The sequence below is a fragment of the Chiloscyllium plagiosum genome, chromosome 13 (genome assembly GCF_004010195.1).
Source record: "Chiloscyllium plagiosum isolate BGI_BamShark_2017 chromosome 13, ASM401019v2, whole genome shotgun sequence".
NCBI classification, from domain to species: Eukaryota; Metazoa; Chordata; class Chondrichthyes; order Orectolobiformes; family Hemiscylliidae; genus Chiloscyllium; species Chiloscyllium plagiosum.
Window position 1 is genome coordinate 56,408,929 of NC_057722.1, and position 19,865 is coordinate 56,428,793.

Consider the following 19,865-nt stretch of genomic DNA (forward strand, 5'->3'; position numbering starts at 1 on the left):
GGGGGGGGGGCACTAGAGTATGAGTGTCTGTGTACTCACATGTGAGACGGAGACAGAGACAGAGAGAGAGAGAGAGAGAGGACGTATGTGTTAATGGGAGATGCCTCCTCTGGTCTGGATCAGTTCCAGGTCAGTATTACCCCAGGGGCTGCTGGATGACCTGTTGTATATTGTGTACATTATATTGCCCTGGGTTCAGTCTCTAATAGTATTGATGATCTGCCAGTATCATGGACGCGCTGACCACAAGACCGTAAGACATAAGAGCAGACATTAGGCCATTCAGCCCTTCGAGCCTCTCCTAACCTGCCCAATCCTTCTGTAGACAAAAGTGAGGACTGCAGATGCTGGAGATCAGAGTTGAGTGTGTGGCGCTGGAAAAGCACAGCAGGTCAGGCAGCATCTGAGGAGCAGGAGAATCGACGTTTCAGGCTTATGTCTCTTCCAGCACCACACTCAAATCCTTCTGCAGCCTCCCCACCTCCTCAATTGTACCTGTCCCTCTACCCATCTTTGTATCATCTGCAAACTTCAAATGCCCTCAGTCCCTTCATCGAGATCTTTGCAGTGCCGCTGAACTTGCTAACTCAGGACAAAGTCAGAGTGCTGGTGTACACACAGTCTATCGCCATGAGGCATTGTGCAGCCCTCACTCCTTTGAAAAAAGCAAACACACATGAGGTACAGTTCAAACAGCAGAGTTGGAGAATCATGGACAGGTCGGGGGCTTGGCAAGTGAGTGCCACTCACTGCAAAGGTAATGCTCAGTTTCTAAACCATATAACCGCTCAGGGAACTGACACAATCCAACCATCAGGAAGCAACTGCAGTTTAAACCCAAGGTGAAACTTGGTGTAACATGAGAGAATGTGCGTTTTAAACAGTAAAGGTTGCAGTGGGATGAAGCAGTAAATAGTTTCACCGTGGTTTTAAACTGCTTCCTCTCCGCCGCTCCAAAAAGAGATGTCCTCTTCTTTGACTCTGCTCCATTTCAGACTGCCCCTGGCCCAACCTGACCTCCGGGCTAATTTCTGGTCACAATCTGGGAGTGAAGGAACTCTGTCCAACACTCAGCCCCAGTGCTTCAGAGCGCCCTGTGGGAGGAATTGTTTGCCCACCAGAGTGCAGACTGGGGGCTGTGTAAACTGCTAGCAGGAATGTTCCTCAGACTCTGATGATACCACACAGGCTGTTAGCTGCCAGTTACTTTCTGTAGGCTGTTTTTCTCAGCACCTTATGGGTAGGTGGCTGTAGCTCATTATCATTCATTCATAACTCACCTCTCAGAGATCTCCAGGAAACGACCAGGCAGAAACAGCTCCTTCAGGAAGCACACTGCAACACCTCTCTCTCTCTGTGCATTACATGCAATTAACAAGGTGTACTGCACACTGAGAAACTTATAACTAAAGTGAACTCGACACAAGGGGGAGACAAATCTAGTGCAGAATCTCTGAAGAACTTAACTTTATCAAAAGCTACCCAACTTTAACTGTGCTCCTGGCTTGCAAACACCACACACACACACACACACACACACAGACAGCGGCGCACACATGTGGAGACATGCACGCACAGAGAGACAGACACACACACACACACACACACATAAACACACAATTCGCACACACAGAGACAGAGCCGCACACACACACACGCGCACACACACACACACACACACACATGCGTCAAGTTGGCCACCTTACCTTCACTTTCTTGTTCCATCTCCTCCTGCAATGAGGCACTCACCAAGCTGACTACAGTAACTTTGACTCCCACACGCCTCTCTCTTCCCCCTATTTTGCTCTGTCTCCAAACAAGTTATTACGGACTGAACATAAACTTCAGATTCATCTCGTCTTTTTTTTTAAGAAGCAGACTTAACCCGGGCTGCTGTTACCAACACAGACCAGAGATGCAAGGCCAGGCTCTGAGTACTCAGAAAGTAACGGAGTGGGAGGAAGATTGAAAACTAGGGCAGCAACCACTTGCTCTCCCTCTAAATGTCACATGAGTGGACAGGATCAAGCCGACGAATCTGCCTGATCCACCTTGTAAGCTTCCCCATGACTAATGACCTACAAGTAGCCCTTTTATCTCAAGTCAAAGTTATTTTCCAAACAGGGAAGGGGAATAAAAAACAACCCTGGTCTCTTCTGCACCACAGAATGCTGCACTTACTTCTGCAATATGACAAATCATAGAAGGCCCTCCCCCCTCCTGCCTGAACAAAAATAGCTCCAAGTGGAGTGGGGCTGCGGTGTGCAGTGGTGTGACCCACTCAGGCTGCCCCACCACCCCCTGCTCCTCCCCCTGGCGAGTTTAATGAGCTCAACGCCACATGCAAGCTGCTGCTGATGGCCAGGACCAGCCCATCAACAAATTCCAGGCAACTTTCTTTGTAGGGAAGTGAAGAGGCTGGGTGGTCGCAAGAGCTGAAGGAGCAGGTGTACTCTGTGACTGCACAGCATGGTTTTAATTCTGACCCTTCTTGAGCTCCAGCACCATCACTTTCACAACAGCCCTGCGGCTCCCCTTTAACACTGGGTCAGCCCAAAGGTGCAGAAGGACACCACCTGAAGCTTTATCGCACTGTGAGTCAGACCTGCTGATAATCCCACAGGCACACAGCACCCCCACGATTCGGACAAACTCACCAAAACAACGAGGAAGGGACTGAGGGCATTCTGACAAAGTTTGCAGACGATATAAAGAAAGTGAGGGGGTCAGGTAGCATTAAGGAGGTGGAGAGGCTGCAGAAGGGTTTGGACAAAGTGGCAAATAGAGCCCAATGTGGGAAACTGTGAGGACATGTACTTTAACAGGGAGAACAGAGGCATGGAGCATTTTCTAAAGGGGGAGCAAATTCAGAAATCTGAATTGCAGAGAGACTTGGGGGTTCTAGCCCAGGATTCTCTCGAGGTAAACTTGCAGATTGAGTCAGTAGTTAGGAAGGCAAATACAATGATAGCATTTATTTTGAGAGGGGTTGAATATAAAAGCAGGGATGTATGTCTGAGGGTGTATAAGGCTCTGGTCAGACCACATTTGGAGTATTGGGCCCCATGTCTCAGGAAGGTTGGACTGACCCTGGAGCGTGTCAGAGGAGGTTCACGAGAAGGGTCCCAGGGGTTAAAAGCTGAACTTATGAGGAACATTTGAGGACTCTGGGTCTATACTCGATGGAGTTTAGAAAGATGAGGGGGGATCTAATTGAAATATACTGAATAGCCTAAATAGAGTAGATGTTGGGAAGATGTTTCCATTGGTAAGAGAGCCTTAGAGTAAAGGGAAGGCTATTTAGAATGGAGATGAGGAGAAGCCTCTTCAGCCAGAGAGCGATGAATCTATGGAATTCATTGCCACAGAAGGCTGGGGAGGCCAGGTCATTGACTATATTTAAGACTGAGATAGATAAGTCCTTGAGTACCGAGGGATCAAAGGTTACAGGAGAAAGTGGGAGAATGGGGTTGAGAAACTTCTCAGCCATGATTGAATGAGCGAGCAGACTTGATGAGGCGCACACAGAGAGAGAAAGAACGAGGCGCACACAGAGAGAGAAAGAACGAGGCGCACACAGAGAGAGAAAGAACGAGGCGCACACAGAGAGAGAAAGAACGAGGCGCACACAGAGAGAGAAAGAACGAGGCGCACACAGAGAGAGAAAGAACGAGGCGCACACAGAGAGAGAAAGAACGAGGCGCACACAGAGAGAGAAAGAACGAGGCGCACACAGAGAGAGAAAGAACGAGGCGCACACAGAGAGAGAAAGAACGAGGCGCACACAGAGAGAGAAAGAACGAGGCGCACACAGAGAGAGAAAGAACGAGGCGCACACAGAGAGAGAAAGAACGAGGCGCACACAGAGAGAGAAAGAACGAGGCGCACACAGAGAGAGAAAGAACGAGGCGCACACAGAGAGAGAAAGAACGAGGCGCACACAGAGAGAGAAAGAACGAGGCGCACACAGAGAGAGAAAGAACGAGGCGCACACAGAGAGAGAAAGAACGAGGCGCACACAGAGAGAGAAAGAACGAGGCGCACACAGAGAGAGAAAGAACGAGGCGCACACAGAGAGAGAAAGAACGAGGCGCACACAGAGAGAGAAAGAACGAGGCGCACACAGAGAGAGAAAGAACGAGGCGCACACAGAGAGAGAAAGAACGAGGCGCACACAGAGAGAGAAAGAACGAGGCGCACACAGAGAGAGAAAGAACGAGGCGCACACAGAGAGAGAAAGAACGAGGCGCACACAGAGAGAGAAAGAACGAGGCGCACACAGAGAGAGAAAGAACGAGGCGCACACAGAGAGAGAAAGAACGAGGCGCACACAGAGAGAGAAAGAACGAGGCGCACACAGAGAGAGAAAGAACGAGGCGCACACAGAGAGAGAAAGAACGAGGCGCACACAGAGAGAGAAAGAACGAGGCGCACACAGAGAGAGAAAGAACGAGGCGCACACAGAGAGAGAAAGAACGAGGCGCACACAGAGAGAGAAAGAACGAGGCGCACACAGAGAGAGAAAGAACGAGGCGCACACAGAGAGAGAAAGAACGAGGCGCACACAGAGAGAGAAAGAACGAGGCGCACACAGAGAGAGAAAGAACGAGGCGCACACAGAGAGAGAAAGAACGAGGCGCACACAGAGAGAGAAAGAACGAGGCGCACACAGAGAGAGAAAGAACGAGGCGCACACAGAGAGAGAAAGAACGAGGCGCACACAGAGAGAGAAAGAACGAGGCGCACACAGAGAGAGAAAGAACGAGGCGCACACAGAGAGAGAAAGAACGAGGCGCACACAGAGAGAGAAAGAACGAGGCGCACACAGAGAGAGAAAGAACGAGGCGCACACAGAGAGAGAAAGAACGAGGCGCACACAGAGAGAGAAAGAACGAGGCGCACACAGAGAGAGAAAGAACGAGGCGCACACAGAGAGAGAAAGAACGAGGCGCACACAGAGAGAGAAAGAACGAGGCGCACACAGAGAGAGAAAGAACGAGGCGCACACAGAGAGAGAAAGAACGAGGCGCACACAGAGAGAGAAAGAACGAGGCGCACACAGAGAGAGAAAGAACGAGGCGCACACAGAGAGAGAAAGAACGAGGCGCACACAGAGAGAGAAAGAACGAGGCGCACACAGAGAGAGAAAGAACGAGGCACACAGAGAAAGAGAGACACAGAGAAAGGGGGAAGAGAGGGGGAGGTGAGGTGAGAGAGACACACACACAGATCTTAAACAAGACAGCAGCTGGTTAAATTTAACATAGCCTTGAATGGCAGAATCTGGCACTGATTTATTTTTTAAACAACAAATTCATTCCGGCTGCATCTGAATTGGGTGCCCAGAACTAACTAGGTGCCTTACACAATGTGTGCACAAAATTCATTGTTTCACTTTGGATTATCCATAATACCTCAGATAACTGCAAAGACATGACCAAAGTTAACTTTTCCCACACAAAGCTATAAAGTAATACTGCATCCTATATACACAAGGGTTTCAGTGAACACTGATGAACATGTAAGGAGAGAGAGAAAAAAAGATTTCACTGCAAGTTGCTCAACTGCTTTCAAATGGCCAAATCAGAATTCAAAGAGTTTGTAAGCTACTCAACCATTTGGACATTTTATAGCAAATAATTCAAGAACCAACAGTGAAGGAATAAAAATGCTTATTAAAAGTTAGAAACTTTGTACCCATTAACTTATCAATCCAAACTTTTGGATAATAGATGGAAAAGAAATTTGTAGACTAAGCATTCCTAAAAGGAAACTTCAGCAGCTTTGAGAAGAAAACCCAATCAAAATGTCTTGATGTTTCACAAGACGTGACATGTACATATTGGCACTTGAATGATTCTCTTCTCTGGTTTCAATACTTGTGTACCTATTACCAAAATCGATTCAGGAGCATCATATCCAAGCCTAGCATTTAATCTTGACCAGCTACTTGATTCCATAATTAAAACATGATAAATATCCATCTCCTCTTTTTTTGAACAAATGTATTCACTTTTACACCATGTTCACTAACACAAACAGAAATAACAGTACACAGTACTATGGTATCACATCAGTTTTTGGTTCCACAAGGAAATATCCAAGTAGTTCTTTAGCAGCAATAGTTGGTATATTTTTTAACACACATTCAACTCTGAATAAGTGACTTTACATGTCTGAACCTAGATAAATATTTTGTGAATGAATTTAAATTCAAAGAATTTTGTTGATAGTTTAGAGAAATAAAACACTGGTAAGAATGAATTAAAAATTTTCACCAAGAAAAAAATCACTGTATAGACCCATCTTTAACATTACAATAATATTGCTTGAATTTGACAAGTTATAAGTAAAAGGTTAAAATCACAACATATATTTTAAGCATTTGGTTTCTGAAATAAGTGCAAAAATGGAAGTATAGTGAATCACTGGAAAATTCACAGTCCAGTTTTGGTGAGACTTGAAAGAAAAGTGTACTGCAGCTTGCAAGAATTAGCTTCTTTATCCCTCAGTCCTTCTCTCTAGAGATTGATTGCTGGCATGTCAGTAGGAGGTCATCACAAACCGGCTTGAGCAATTCTTCTACCAAAAGATGCAATTTACTTATCACGATTCAGTCGGGTGAAGTTGTTAATTGGCTTTTGGAAAAAGTTAACATACACGAGGCTCTCAGAGTGAAGCCACAATATTGTCGCAGTGCCAATTTTAAACAAAAAAAAAAAATCCTTGTACTATTAGATTTCTCAAAAGAATGGAAGACAGAAACAATTGTAATGGAATTTTCTCTCATTTTGGACAGAACAAAGGAAAACTAAAGGGAAAGAGAAACGTCAACTGGATTAACTTAAATCTCAGATACACTAAATTGTTCAGTGTGTCATTCCAGCCTGCTCACTCCTTCCAACAGCATGGTAAATTGCAATTAGGATTAGATATTCCCTTAGCTCCCCTTCTCCAAGATCCATCATCCCACCAAATCCCAAATTCGGGTAAAATGCAACTTAGATCTGCAGTTTATGCAGGAGTGGCACTTTAACTGACCAAACTATCCTTCCCATAAGTGCTTACCTTCACAACATTGCCCACATTTATTCATATCATTTTCCCATTGCTGCTGAAACCCAGGCCTTTAAGATCATTGGACTTATTTCCCAATTCCTCTTTCTTGCTCATCCAGTTGGAACATAAAACTGTCTAAATATCTGACATACTAAGGTCCAATTGGCCGTCATGCCCAATCTTGCTGATTTACCGCAATTCTATGCCTCAAGAAATCTGATTTGACAATTTCATCCTCAACCCTAAAAGCTTTTTCCCTGTTTATCTCTGCAACATTCTTCACTTTATCCATCATCTGTCTACTCTTGCCACTTCCGAAGGCAATTTCATCACCCATAATATTTTAAACATTGTAACAAATTATATTTGTGTCACATTTTTAAAGACTATTGAATAAATTAAGACAAAGCAATAGCCAATTGCCAATGTTAGCAAAGCCTCCAAACAGTAAATTACAATTGTTCAACACTCTGGCCCCCACTTTAAGACAACAGGAAAGAAGCCAAATCCCATCTGACACTATTCTTGCCATCACCATGAACTAACCAATAACAAAAGAACATTTGCAAAAATCTCCGTTCACCCACGTACCCTCAGTTCAAAAATGACCTTGTGACCGAAAGGTTTTCCTGGATGCCAAGTTTTACAAGTAAACAACATTTGCAGTTTCGATCTTGGGTTCAGACCAACCAGCCAGTTACCCCTCTCAAAATCATAGAAGAATTTCCCAAAAGTCAGTTGCATAGCAAACACTCCTTGTAAGAGAATTATATCAACAGCTTACATTTATATTGCTCCTTTGGCATAAAAGAACAGCCCAAGGCATTTTACAGGAGCAATATCAAAACAAAAATTGAACAGTAACCCACAAAAGATGACAACAGGGCAGATGACCCTTTCCAACACTTAGGTGGAGAAAATTTCTGCTGATTCAACACTGCATGTTGGACTCCATTAGTTATGCTCCACAAAATAAAGTGAAGTAAAAACAGAATCATCCAGATGTCAAGATGAAATGAGACTGTCAACAATTGCCATACTATATTGGGACGATTTTCCCAATGTTCAGAATTTCTCTCACTTTAGTTCCACCTAGGCATTACTGAATAGCTACTGGTTACTGCTATTTATGTTACAAGATTGCAAGGCAGACCACATAAACTGGTGTTAAGCTGCTCTCTAACTCAACTTACACAATACATATCCCACCAGGGAACAAGATATTCTATAGGGCAAGAGCACACACAATCCGCAAGCTAAAGAGTGGTTCTGATTTCTTCCTTTGTATCCACCTTTAGTTTCAACAATTGTATTATTTCTAGAATGCGGAGTATTGCTTTTTGCGGTGGAGGAAAATAGAATAAAATGTATCAGTACTATGGACGACTAGAAGAACCTTTACTGCAAGGTAAACTCTCCATTCTGAATCTGGTTGACCAAAAGGAAAAAAAGCCCTTCAACTCTGTTTCTTCTCTGGATGACAGTTGAACTGAAGCCAAAACAGAGCATATTACATTCATCCCACTACTACTGTAAATCAGAACCACCGGGATCTTCTGTTGTAACCTGGTCAAGAAAAACATAGAAAGGAAATGTTTTCATGCCTGCGTGACAGTCACATTATTCAGTTCAACTGTTCTAGCGGAATAGCCATTTAAAAATAAATATTGGCTTTATACAAATCTCACTGAATTCTATCATTAAAAAAAATCATTGGAAAATAATACTGCCTACAAAGGTCATGAATAATAAACTTTTATAGCTGGAACATTTCAAGGTTTGTGCGACCCACCATCATGTGCTAACACTTCATCAGTACAGTTTTATATGGCAGATGGACCTACTATACTTTATAACTGATTCTTGGATTTTCTCAAACTCAATGTTATTCTATATCATGGTTCTTCTCAAGTTCTAGTGATATTAATATTAAAGTCTGCTGCACTCAATATTCAAGCAGGTCAAACAAACAATAGGTTCCTTCGGCCAACAAATGATAAAGGACCAGATCAATACGATGTCAGTCTCGTCCTAAACTTTGATAGTTTGGGCAATAGACAAGAACAAGAATCCTCAGTACACATTTTCAAAGATTTTATCCAGTGTCTCCATTTAAGTAGTCTTAGTTGCTTGCAAGGTGAAAATGCCCAACATTTGATGTCCCTACAAAAAAGCTATCAAACGTTTTTGTGGCTATTCCTCACATATTCAGAAAGTATTTTAATTCAGTAAATCCAAATCAAGCGTTTTTACATTAATGAAGTTCAAGAAGTCTCAGTATTATTGAATAAGCTCAGACGACAAAGAAATGAATCAATCATTGGGGACATGAATATCTGGTACATTGATCTTTGTAGGTAGCAAAGTAATTAGCAAAACATACAGATTTTAGGTGTCAAAATTGACGATAAAAGTTACGCTGAGCTTTCATGAGCTATGATTCAGCTAAAAGTATTAAATTATGGTTCCAAAATATTTTATGAAAAATGCCAAGGCCTCAAGAAGATGCAGAAGACATTTACCAGAATGGTTCCAGATATGAAGGAATTTAGCCACAATGTTAGGTTGGACAAGCCGAATCATTCTCCCTGGAGCAGATGAGATTCAGGGGAAAAACCAGAGAGTTATCAGAGATTATGACAAAAACAGTTGTCCCCATCAGCTGGTTGCATCATGACCAGGTCATACTTAAGGTTTTGGGCAAAGTAAAAAAGGGGGATGAGAAAGAACCCTTTTATGCAAGAGTCCTTATTTGGAGGGGGTTGGATTCAGATGATCTATGAAAAACCAGATGGGCATTTCAGAGAAAACAAAGCTGAAGGACAACAGGGCTACAGCAAATGATTAATGGACTGACTGAACTGCTCTACAGAGTGTCAATGTATTGAATGGTTTCCTTCCATGAAATCATAACTCTAAATATAGAATACTGGAAAGAAACAGATAATACACTTCCAAAATTACTCAGTTATCGGACTTCTTTTAATGACTTGGTCAGGATCAGTCCAGCTCCTGAAGGATGCTCAGGGCAATGTTTCTTCATAAGAATGCATTACTAGTATTTATCAGAGCCATACAGATCAAAGCAAATATTCAAATGAGGATGCATTTCAGATCAAATGATTATTAAAACAATTAATTAAATAACAGTGGAAACACTGCTCAATAGTTTTCTCTAAGGAAGAGGAAGAGAAATGAAAGAGTATAAACTCCAATATGTTCATATCTGTACACACAGATTTTAATCAATTAAGAATATCTTACAAATGAGCAGTGTTTCATAGTTTAAAATGATGCAATCAGTAAATGTTGATTATTTATAAATACTTCTAATTCTGGCAAAAATGGACTTAATATTCTAGCTACTCCCTATGTCAGTGGGTAAAAGAAATTGCGATTGGGCTTCAATCCACCTGCTGCTTCAAAGCAGCCTCTCTCTTCCATTCATTTTTCCAAAAAGAGATATTTGTAAATCAATACAATTATAGAACTTATACTGCTTCAGAACATAAACTTCAAGTGCATGTTTATCTTAAATTATGAATAAGAACAAAATCTGCCACAAACAATTTTTGAAATCTATTGCTCCAATTCTTTAAATGATAAATGAGTATTCTGTGAAAGTCATGCATTTTTAACAATAAAAGAGACAAATCCTTAGAATAAACAGTCTAATATAAAGATTTTAAAAGTTTAGTGAGCACAGATCATGCAATGTCAATTATGGAGAATGAAAAGAAAGATGCAGACATTTGAAATATCACCTGGCACCAAATTCATTCAATTATTACTCTGATCCCAGAACACTAATATATCCTTTATATTGTAATCTGTAGTTGCTTAGAAATTCCATAGCATAAAATAAAAAATTATTTTTGCCTCTGGATTGGAAAGGAGCAATTGAACTCAAATGGCTGTAAGATTTAACCTCCAAGTTTTTTCTCATTCAAACGATATTCCAATCAATTAAAAATGCATTATTTGAAAAAAATTACACACATATTGCAAATAATGCTTATCCCCTTTTGCATTTGTCACCAATTTGAAATTTTTGTTTTAACATTAAACAAATTTTAAAATGTAAAACTGGACTATCCCTTTGGATATAAAAGTTGAGATTGGAAAGGTACACATCTTAGCAAAGAATGGCATGTTTCATTATTAATATTTAACTGTGTAGAAATTAATGCAGTACCATCATATTTGGTCTAAAGTAAGTATTTTTCCACTTAAGAAAATTGGCAAAATTTCACATCAAAAGGCACTTTACTTGACATCTTGTCAACCTGGCTCTCAACCACCTGCAAATGTCAGTGGCGTGCCTTTAGCCAGTTTCCCTCAAGAATGTTATCTAACTTGAATAGTTCTCAAGCAGTCATGCTCTTGCCAACACAGCACTCAGATGAAAGCACACAAGTGACACATGGTGCAGTGCTGAAGAAACTGAATGCAGTTTGCTCTCAGGCATTTCATCACCATGCTAAGCAACATCATCAGTAAGCATCTGATGAAGCGCTGATGTTACGTCTCGCTTTCTATGTGTGTGTCTTGGTCTGTAATAGACTAAGATACATAAATAGAAAGCGGATCAGAACACCAGCGCTTCACTGGAGGCTCAAATGATGTTACCTAGCATGGTGACGAAACATCTGAGAACAAACCTACCAACTCAGCTAGCAAACTTACAATCTGAACCTCAACCTGATCTACATATCTTCTCAAAAATTGCAAAGTGAATGCACTTCATATCCTCAAGGTGAATTTTGGGAGTTCAGTGGAGATGGTGTACCAAATGAGAGAATGTTCCGTTGCACAGGACAGGAGACTGAATTCAACAAGCACACAGTTATAGTGGTTCAATCAGATCAACAACAAATCTTTCGTTGGTGAAATCACAAAACAGACCTTGGCTGGAGACCACCTAGAGAGGGGGGAAAAAACCAAAAGGAAAAAGAAAGAATAACCTTCAACAATGATGCTACCTCTGCAAAGAAAAATCTATTGGCATCAAATATCTCTTTCTGGTACAAAATAAAGGGGGAAAGAAAGTTGCCTTATAAACTACAAGGTACAAACTTAGCTAAAGGGCAGATTTAGCAATATCAATAGATTAAGAGAAAAAAAAAAATCATCTAGCAACTTTTAATTGAACAAAAATGGCTTTGGAATAATTTGGCGATAGGTATAGCTTCTCTCCATTGGGGGAATAATAAATCAAGTTCTTGGGCTTCACACTTTACAACCATACCCCATTGGAAGATTTGGACATGATGAACAAGTAAACTAATTTCTATTAAAGGTTATGAACTAGAGCTAAGTGCAGGACCAAAACCAAACTTGTTTAATATTTCACATGGAACAGATGGAAAAAGCAGTTTAAAAGGCAGGAAAAAAGGATCTTGGCATTACATCTGATATCTGAAAGTTACAACCGGGTGAAAAGACAGTTTAAATAAAAAGCTATATTTGGATGAGGTCAGCTGACTTTTCAGTACATATTGATGCTGATGTTGTTGAAGATGTCAGCAAAAATTAGAATAATCTCACCACTTACATGATGATAGAGGCTTCATAAAAAGTCTGAAGGGACTCAGAAAATGATTCCCAACAAGAATAACCCTACTTTAAAAAGCCGACAAAACTTGATCTGGGCTTATTCACATAGAAGATGCATAAACATTGGGGCAATTTGCTACAGATATACAAGTAAGTGATGGGACTAACCCACGGCCCCTGACAATAGATTGAGAAACACACAGGGATGCAAGGTCATAAAATGTACAAGTAGGCCATTCAGTTTATCAAGTGTACTCTGCCATTCAATAAGAATGTGGCTGATCTAATAATCCATAACAGTGGATTCTCTTACTGATTAGAAGAGTCTATCTCAGCCTTGAATATACATAGTGATCCAGCCTGTACAGCCCTTGGCAGTAAAGACTTCCACAGATTCACTATCCTCTCAAAAAAAGTCTTAAAATGGACAATCCCTTACTCTGAGATTATGTCCACTGGTGTTACAGTTTCCCATACAAGGAAATAGTCTCCCTGCATCTAAAAGAGTCAAGAGCCTAAAGAATCCTTTGTATTTTGAAAAGGTCAGCTTTCTCTTCTAAACTTCATAAGCATCGGTCCAATCTACTCAATGTTTCCTCAAGTTCCTGCACACATGGGCTCAACCTACTGAACTGGGTAGTTCTGAAGACAGGTCACTAACACCAAAAATGTTCTCACCGCTTTCTCTCCACAAATGCTGTTAAACCATCATAGTTTTACCACAAGTTTCCATTTTTCTGATTTTCAGCATCCACAATTCTTTTATTTGTATACCATGGGTTCTTATCTATTTCAGTAGCCTCATGAGCTGTACCTCACCAAAAGCCTTTTTGAAATCCAAATATATTGTATCTACACATTCCCCTTTATCTATCATGCTTGTTACCTTAGAGAATTCTAATAAAAATCATGATTTCCCCTTCAAATTGCCATGTTAACGCTCAATTACATTAGTATTTACTTCCTTATAATAGACTCCTTTAGCCTCATTAGTGTCCCAAGTCCATTTAAGTATTATTGAATCTATTTCATCTCCCCCTTTGGTTCTTTGTTTAGTATTTTTAATACTATTAGCACTCTCTTGCACATAATCCACATAGAAACAAGTTCTTAAGACTGTTCTTTTTAATCACAAAGTATATTAGACCTATGGAACAAACTGCTAGCTTATGCAATAAATACAGATGTTCTGCATACTATAAAGGAGAGCTGGACCAGTTTCTGACTGAGGCAGAGATCACAAAATGGTAGGTGAAACTATATTTATATTGCCTGGTAACAAGGTGTTATGGACTATTTTGCACCACTGTTGGGCAGCATGGGGTTGTAAGGAGATATTTTCCCCAATTGCTTTTGAAAAATATATTAAGGGTGTCTTGTTCTCCCAAGAGAATGTACTGCTATTAATTAGTGAAATGTTGGTCAATCTTGATATTTGAAGCTTCATGACTTTGCAGAGTAGGGATGACGTAGATTACCTTTCCTCAGCCTGTATTTTCAAACGTTACAAAAATGATGTGGCTGAGACAACTAGTCAGTGTTCAATTGCATAAGGAGGAAATACTTTCAGTAGTCATTACAAACAGACAGCTGCAACTAACAAATCTAATATCCACTTTCAAAATTTAATTTCCAAAACTGTACATCCACATTTAGAAACATAAAATAGGAGCCAATCTTCCTTTCCAGTCTGCTCCAGTATTTAATATTACAATGCTGATTATTCAACTTATCCCCATTTTCTCCCCATACTCTTGGATCCCTTTAACCCCCAAGAATGAGGCAGAACTGAATAAAAATATTCAATAATCTGGCCTCGACGCTTTCTGTGGTTCACCACTCTCTGGGTAACGAAATTTCTTTTCATCTCTTTCCTAAATGCCACGCCTCTCTCCTTAAACTGTGAAAGCTAGTTTTGAACTCCCAGACATCGCAAGCATCCTTCCCAAGTCTATCTTGTCTAATGCTGTTAAAATTTTACAGGTTTCTTTTGAGATTTTCCCTCATTATTCTAAACTCCAGTGAATATAGTTTAACTAAAGTCTATCGTCATATGTCAATTCTACCTGGAATCAGTCTGGTAAAGCTTTATTGCACTCCCTTCTTAACCAGGACATCCTTCCTCAGACATGGAGATCAAAATTGTACACAATACTCCTTAGTCTCTTGCTGCGGTTGCAGCAAGACATCCTGGCTCCTGTATTTAAATCCTCTCATTACAAACTTAGACATAACATTTGCCTTAAAACCTGCAGCTGCTGGAAACAAAAACAAATTGCTGGAGAAACACGCAGGTCCACAGCAGCTGTAGACAGAAAGCAAAGTCAATGCTTGAATTCCAGTTACCCTTCTTTAGGACTGATGTTGACTCTGCTTTCTCTCCACAGATGCCGACAGACCAGCTGAGCTTTTCCACCAATTTGTCTGCGCTAGCATTTGACGTCTTTATCACCTGCTGCGTCAGCACGCTTACGTTTTGCGACTGGTACACAAGGACACTCAGGCTTCGTTCATTGCTCCTTTCCCAATCTATTGTCAGTTAATAATGTGCCTTCCTGTTTTTGCTACCAAAATGGACAACTTCACATTTATCCACATTACACCTTATCTGCTATGCATCAGCCCACTCACTCAACTTGTCCAAAACACACTGGAGCAAGACTACATCCTCCTCAATTTCATCCTCCCACCCAACTTTGTGCTGTCTGCAATCTTAGAGATATTACACTTAGCTCCCTAATCTAATTTAAGCATATTGTGAATAGCTAGCTTTCAAGCACTGATCCCTGTGGTATTTCACGAGTCACCACCTGCCACTTGGAAAAAGACCAGTTTCATCGAATCATTGAATAGGATCCCTACAGTGTGGAAACAGACCCTTCGGCCCAACAAGTCCATATCTATCCTCTAAAGGCATCCCACCCAAACCCATTTCCCCTGACTAATGCACCTAACCTACACATCCCTGAACACTATGCGCAATTCAGCATAGCCAATTCGCCTAACCTGCACATCCTTGGACTGTGGGAGGAAACCAGAGCACCTGGAAACCCACGCAGACACAGGGAGAACGTACAAACTCCACACAGAAAGTCACCCAAGGCTGGAATCGAACCCAGGTATCTGGCACTGTGAGACAGCAGTACTAACCACTGAGCCACCGCGCTGTTAAACAGAGTTTAGTACAATTCTGATTCCTGTTTGCCAACCAGTCTTCTATCCATGCCAGTACACTATCCCATTATGATGCACTTAACATGCTAATTTCACATGCTACTTGTACACTAAACATGAAGAAACCAATTCCCTATATCTGGGCAAAATAAAATTCTGTACAGGTTCAATCACATGCCCTGACAGCAAATTTTAAAATCAACTGAAGGAACATTAATACACATCTAAAAACTTGTACACAGGTGACATACTCAGCAATCTGAAAACTGATCAATTTTAATTTTACGGATCTATTCAGACTAAAGATACCAATTTCTCATTAAATCTGCACCAACTTACTTTAGAGAGCTGTTTCAATCCAAAAAGACTTGCAACTTGCATTTTCACAAGGGATAAAAATGAAAACTTTTCAAAGAGAATTAACAAGTATGCCAGTCTTGAACAAGAAGTGGAGATGTGTCAAGCTTTCAGTCTTTACAACCAGTCTCTGTAAAAATGGTATTTATGCACAGAATATGGTATTATGCAGGAAGGGGTTGAACATGATGCTTATTTGCAACTCCAGCATAAACAGAATTCTTTCCCAAGAAAAGAAATCCGTAGCACCATGTTTCAGCTCCTTTGGAAATTTCCATTTTTTTTGTTTAAAACGTAGTAGTCCACCCTCCAAGGCAATATTAAGCACGATAACTGCATTGAAAGCTGCACATGACTTTTGAGTCAATATGCAAATGCACCATCTTCATGAGCCAACAAGCTGTATGGTACCGACACCATCAATAACTCAGAACTTTTGGCTTCTGGGAGTTAACATTGACCAGAATGGGATGAGTTCAGTCATATAAACACTGTGGCAACAAAAGCAAGTCAGGAATTAAGAATCCTGTAAAGGGTAGAATGAGTAGACCCTTCGGCCCACCAAACCTCTGCCAACACAGGAAGCCCTTCTAAGCTTAAAAACTCTTGGCCCCTACGCAGTCCTTAACTCTCCATCCTCTAATGATTCATAAATCTGTCATCATGATGACTCTTAAAAATTGCTATTGTATCTGCTTCTACCAACTCCTCTGGCAGTGCATTCCAAGCACTTACCACACTTTGTAAAAAAAACTTGTCCCTTACATCTCCTTTAAACTTGCCCTCTTTTACCTTAAAACATTTCTAGCCTGACCAAAAGAACTCAACTATGCATTCTATCCATGCCTCTCAATTGTGAACTTGTAACAAGTCACCCCTGAGCCTCCAATGATCAAAAGAAAACAATCAGAGTCTGTCCAATCTCTCTTCATAGCTCATACCCTCCAAACCAAGCAACATCCTGATAAATCTTTTCTGTACTCTCTCCAAAGCCTCCCAATCCTTCTGGTAGTCTGGCAACCAGAACTGTACACAATATTTCAAATGTGTCCTAACCGAAGTTTAAACAGCTAAAACATGACTTGATAATTCTTATATTCTATGGCCTGGCCAATGAAGGTGTCACCTCCAGGGAACTGTGAATCTAACTTCTGGCTGCCTCTGTATGCTTATGTTACTAAGTGTTCTACCATTCACTGCATACTTCCCTCCTGCATTAAATCTCTCAAAATGCATCACCTTGTATTCTTCTCAGCTAAACTCCTTCTGCCCTTTCTCCACCTAAGTCTCTAGCCTGCCTCCTGATGTATGCTCTGGCAAACTCCCTCACTATCCGCAACTCCCCAAATCTTTGCGTCATCCTCAAAATTCCTATTCAGTCCACATACATTCTCCTCAAAATCACTGATAAAATATTACAAACATGTGCCCTAGCACTGACCCCAGATTTCCAGACAGGAAAACACCTTTCCATTCATTTTCTGTCTGCTACCGAACAAATTCTATATCTACTTTACCAGCTCACCACAGATCCCATGAGACTTAACCTTCTGTATCAGCCTGCCAGGAGGGACCTTGTCAAAGACCTTGCTAAGCCCACATAGCCAATAGTTACTACCCTGCCTTCAGTCATCTCAGTCACTTCCTCAGAAAACTCAATCAAGTTTGTGAGAGACACCCTCCCCTGCACAATGCCATGCTGTCTATCATTATTATTTATTCTTAACCCATATTTTTCCAAATGTAAGTAAATCTAAGAATCTTCTCCAATAATTTTCATACCACTGATGGAAGGCACACTGGCCTGTAATTTCTCAGATTATCCCTGTTGCCCTTCTTAAACAAAAGGAACAACGTTGGCTAATCTCCAGTCCTCTGGTACCTTTCCTGTGACTAAAGAGGGACAAAGATGTCGTACAAGGCCACAGCAATTACCTCCCTCAGCATTCTGGGATGATTCTATCAGATCCTGGGAACTTGCTACCTTAATGTTTTTCAAAACACTCAGCACCTTATTTATATCGACATGTCCTAGAATATCAACATATTCCTCTCTCACCTCACGATCCACCGTGTCCTTCTCCTTTGTGAATACCAATGCAAAGTACCACCCACTTCTTCTGCCTCCACACACAAGTTCCCTCCTTTGTCCTGGAGTGGATTTACTCTTTCCCTAGCTAACCTCCTGCACCTTACAGATTTTTAGAATTCCTTGGACTTTATTTAACCCTGCTTGCAGAGGAGAGTAACTCATGTCCTGACATCCCAATGCCTGGCCATCACCTACAAGGCACAAGTCATAAAAGGGAGACAGAATACTTTCCACTTGCCTGGTTGACCGTGGCAGCAAAATGCACTGCAAAACTCAAAGCCTCTTTCAATAGCACTTTCCAAACCAGCAACTTTTCAGTCTAGATGGATAGTAGAAGCATGGCAATTATACACTGTCCTAACCAGAAACTAAATAATCATTCATCCACTGTCTCCAGGTCAAAGCCCTCAAACTCCTTTCCTGACAACACTGTGGGTAACCCTACACCACATGGACTTTCAATCACATTGCATGCAGTTTTGGATAATCTGCAACCTGGATCAACTTCATTAATATTCCCATCTAAAAGATCTCTTGTCACAATTAATTCATTATTTTCATGAGGACATTGATGTTCATTTAGCCCATTGTATCGGTGTTGGTCCAGTCTGATCCCACTTTCCACTTCTTGGTCCATAGACCTGCGGATTTTGTCCCGTCAAGTACATACACTTATTTTTTTTCTTAGTCTTATTTTAAATACATACCCACTGGTTATTGATCATTCTAAGGGAAATAGGTCTTTCCCCCAACCAAAAATCCCAATTTTACTTGAGGTTAATAAAATTAAGTAATTTTTAAACTTTGCTGTACTAATTTATTTTACTTGCCCAAACTTCACATTAGATCTACAAATATTCACTATCTGCATCTTTTCAGCATGTTTGACTGTAGGAACTCCCCATCACTAATTGGCAAGCAAAAATGACATCATATCACTATGAAAAATGTAAACAGATCCAACAAATTTGTGTGAGCCAATTTTGTTTCAGGTTCACCTTCGTAGATTATGTTAAAAAATGAATGAATTTCGTGCTTGTGAAAAAAACACGTACCCAAGAAAAATGAATGCCATTGAACATGTGGGATGGAGAATGGTACAAGTGCATTGTACTTACATGTATAACCTGAGTAGGGACAGAAGTCTGAAGAACATCAAGTATTTCATTCAGCAGAGAGTTGTCCTTCAGAAGCAAAAGACAGTGAGAGAATTGACACAAATGTCAGCAGGAACCTGGAGTCTCAACTTATTACTGTTATCACTGCAAGAAAGGCTCAGTGCACAAATTAACTATTTCTTTAATTAAAACTAGAAAAGAAAAATGTTAAACGTTTTTGACTTACTTGATTACATCCTGGTCAATTCAGAAATGCAGCATTCAAGAAAACTTAAAGGTCTGAACAGTCTATATATAATCTCAAGTGCTGCAAAGAATTAGGAGAAAGTCAGGTCTGCGGATGCTGGAGATCAGAGCTGAAAATGTGTTGCTGGAAAAGCGCAGCAGGTAAGGCAGCATCCAGGGAACAGGAGAATCGACGTTTCGGGCATAAGCCCTTCTTCAGGAATGAGGAAAGTTTGTCCAGCAGGCTAAGATAAAAGGTAGGGAGGAGGGACTTGGGGGAGGGG

At 41.0% G+C, this 19,865-nt stretch overlaps 1 protein-coding gene and 1 long non-coding RNA gene across 14 annotated transcripts in view; both read right to left on the reverse strand.

The window, feature by feature from the left end:
- The window catches only part of LOC122556071, a 21,450-nt gene extending 19,170 nt beyond the window's left edge, over window positions 1-2,280 (reverse strand). Inside the window, exons 1-2 of the long non-coding RNA XR_006313458.1 lie at window positions 1,707-2,280; window positions 1,281-1,354 (exon numbers count right to left, since the gene is read on the reverse strand). This is a non-coding gene — a long non-coding RNA (uncharacterized LOC122556071). The remainder of the gene's footprint in view (window positions 1-1,280; window positions 1,355-1,706) is intronic.
- The window catches only part of dlg1b (discs large MAGUK scaffold protein 1b), a 471,082-nt gene that overhangs the window by 421,182 nt on the left and 30,035 nt on the right, over window positions 1-19,865 (reverse strand). For 4 of the 13 annotated variants that reach the window (XM_043702479.1, XM_043702487.1, XM_043702478.1 and 1 more), the window contains one exon: window positions 19,357-19,422. The exons of the other annotated variants lie outside the window; for them this stretch is intronic. In XM_043702479.1, coding sequence (XP_043558414.1) covers window positions 19,357-19,422 — 66 coding nt within the window. The remainder of the gene's footprint in view (window positions 1-19,356; window positions 19,423-19,865) is intronic. 13 annotated transcript variants of the gene reach the window in all.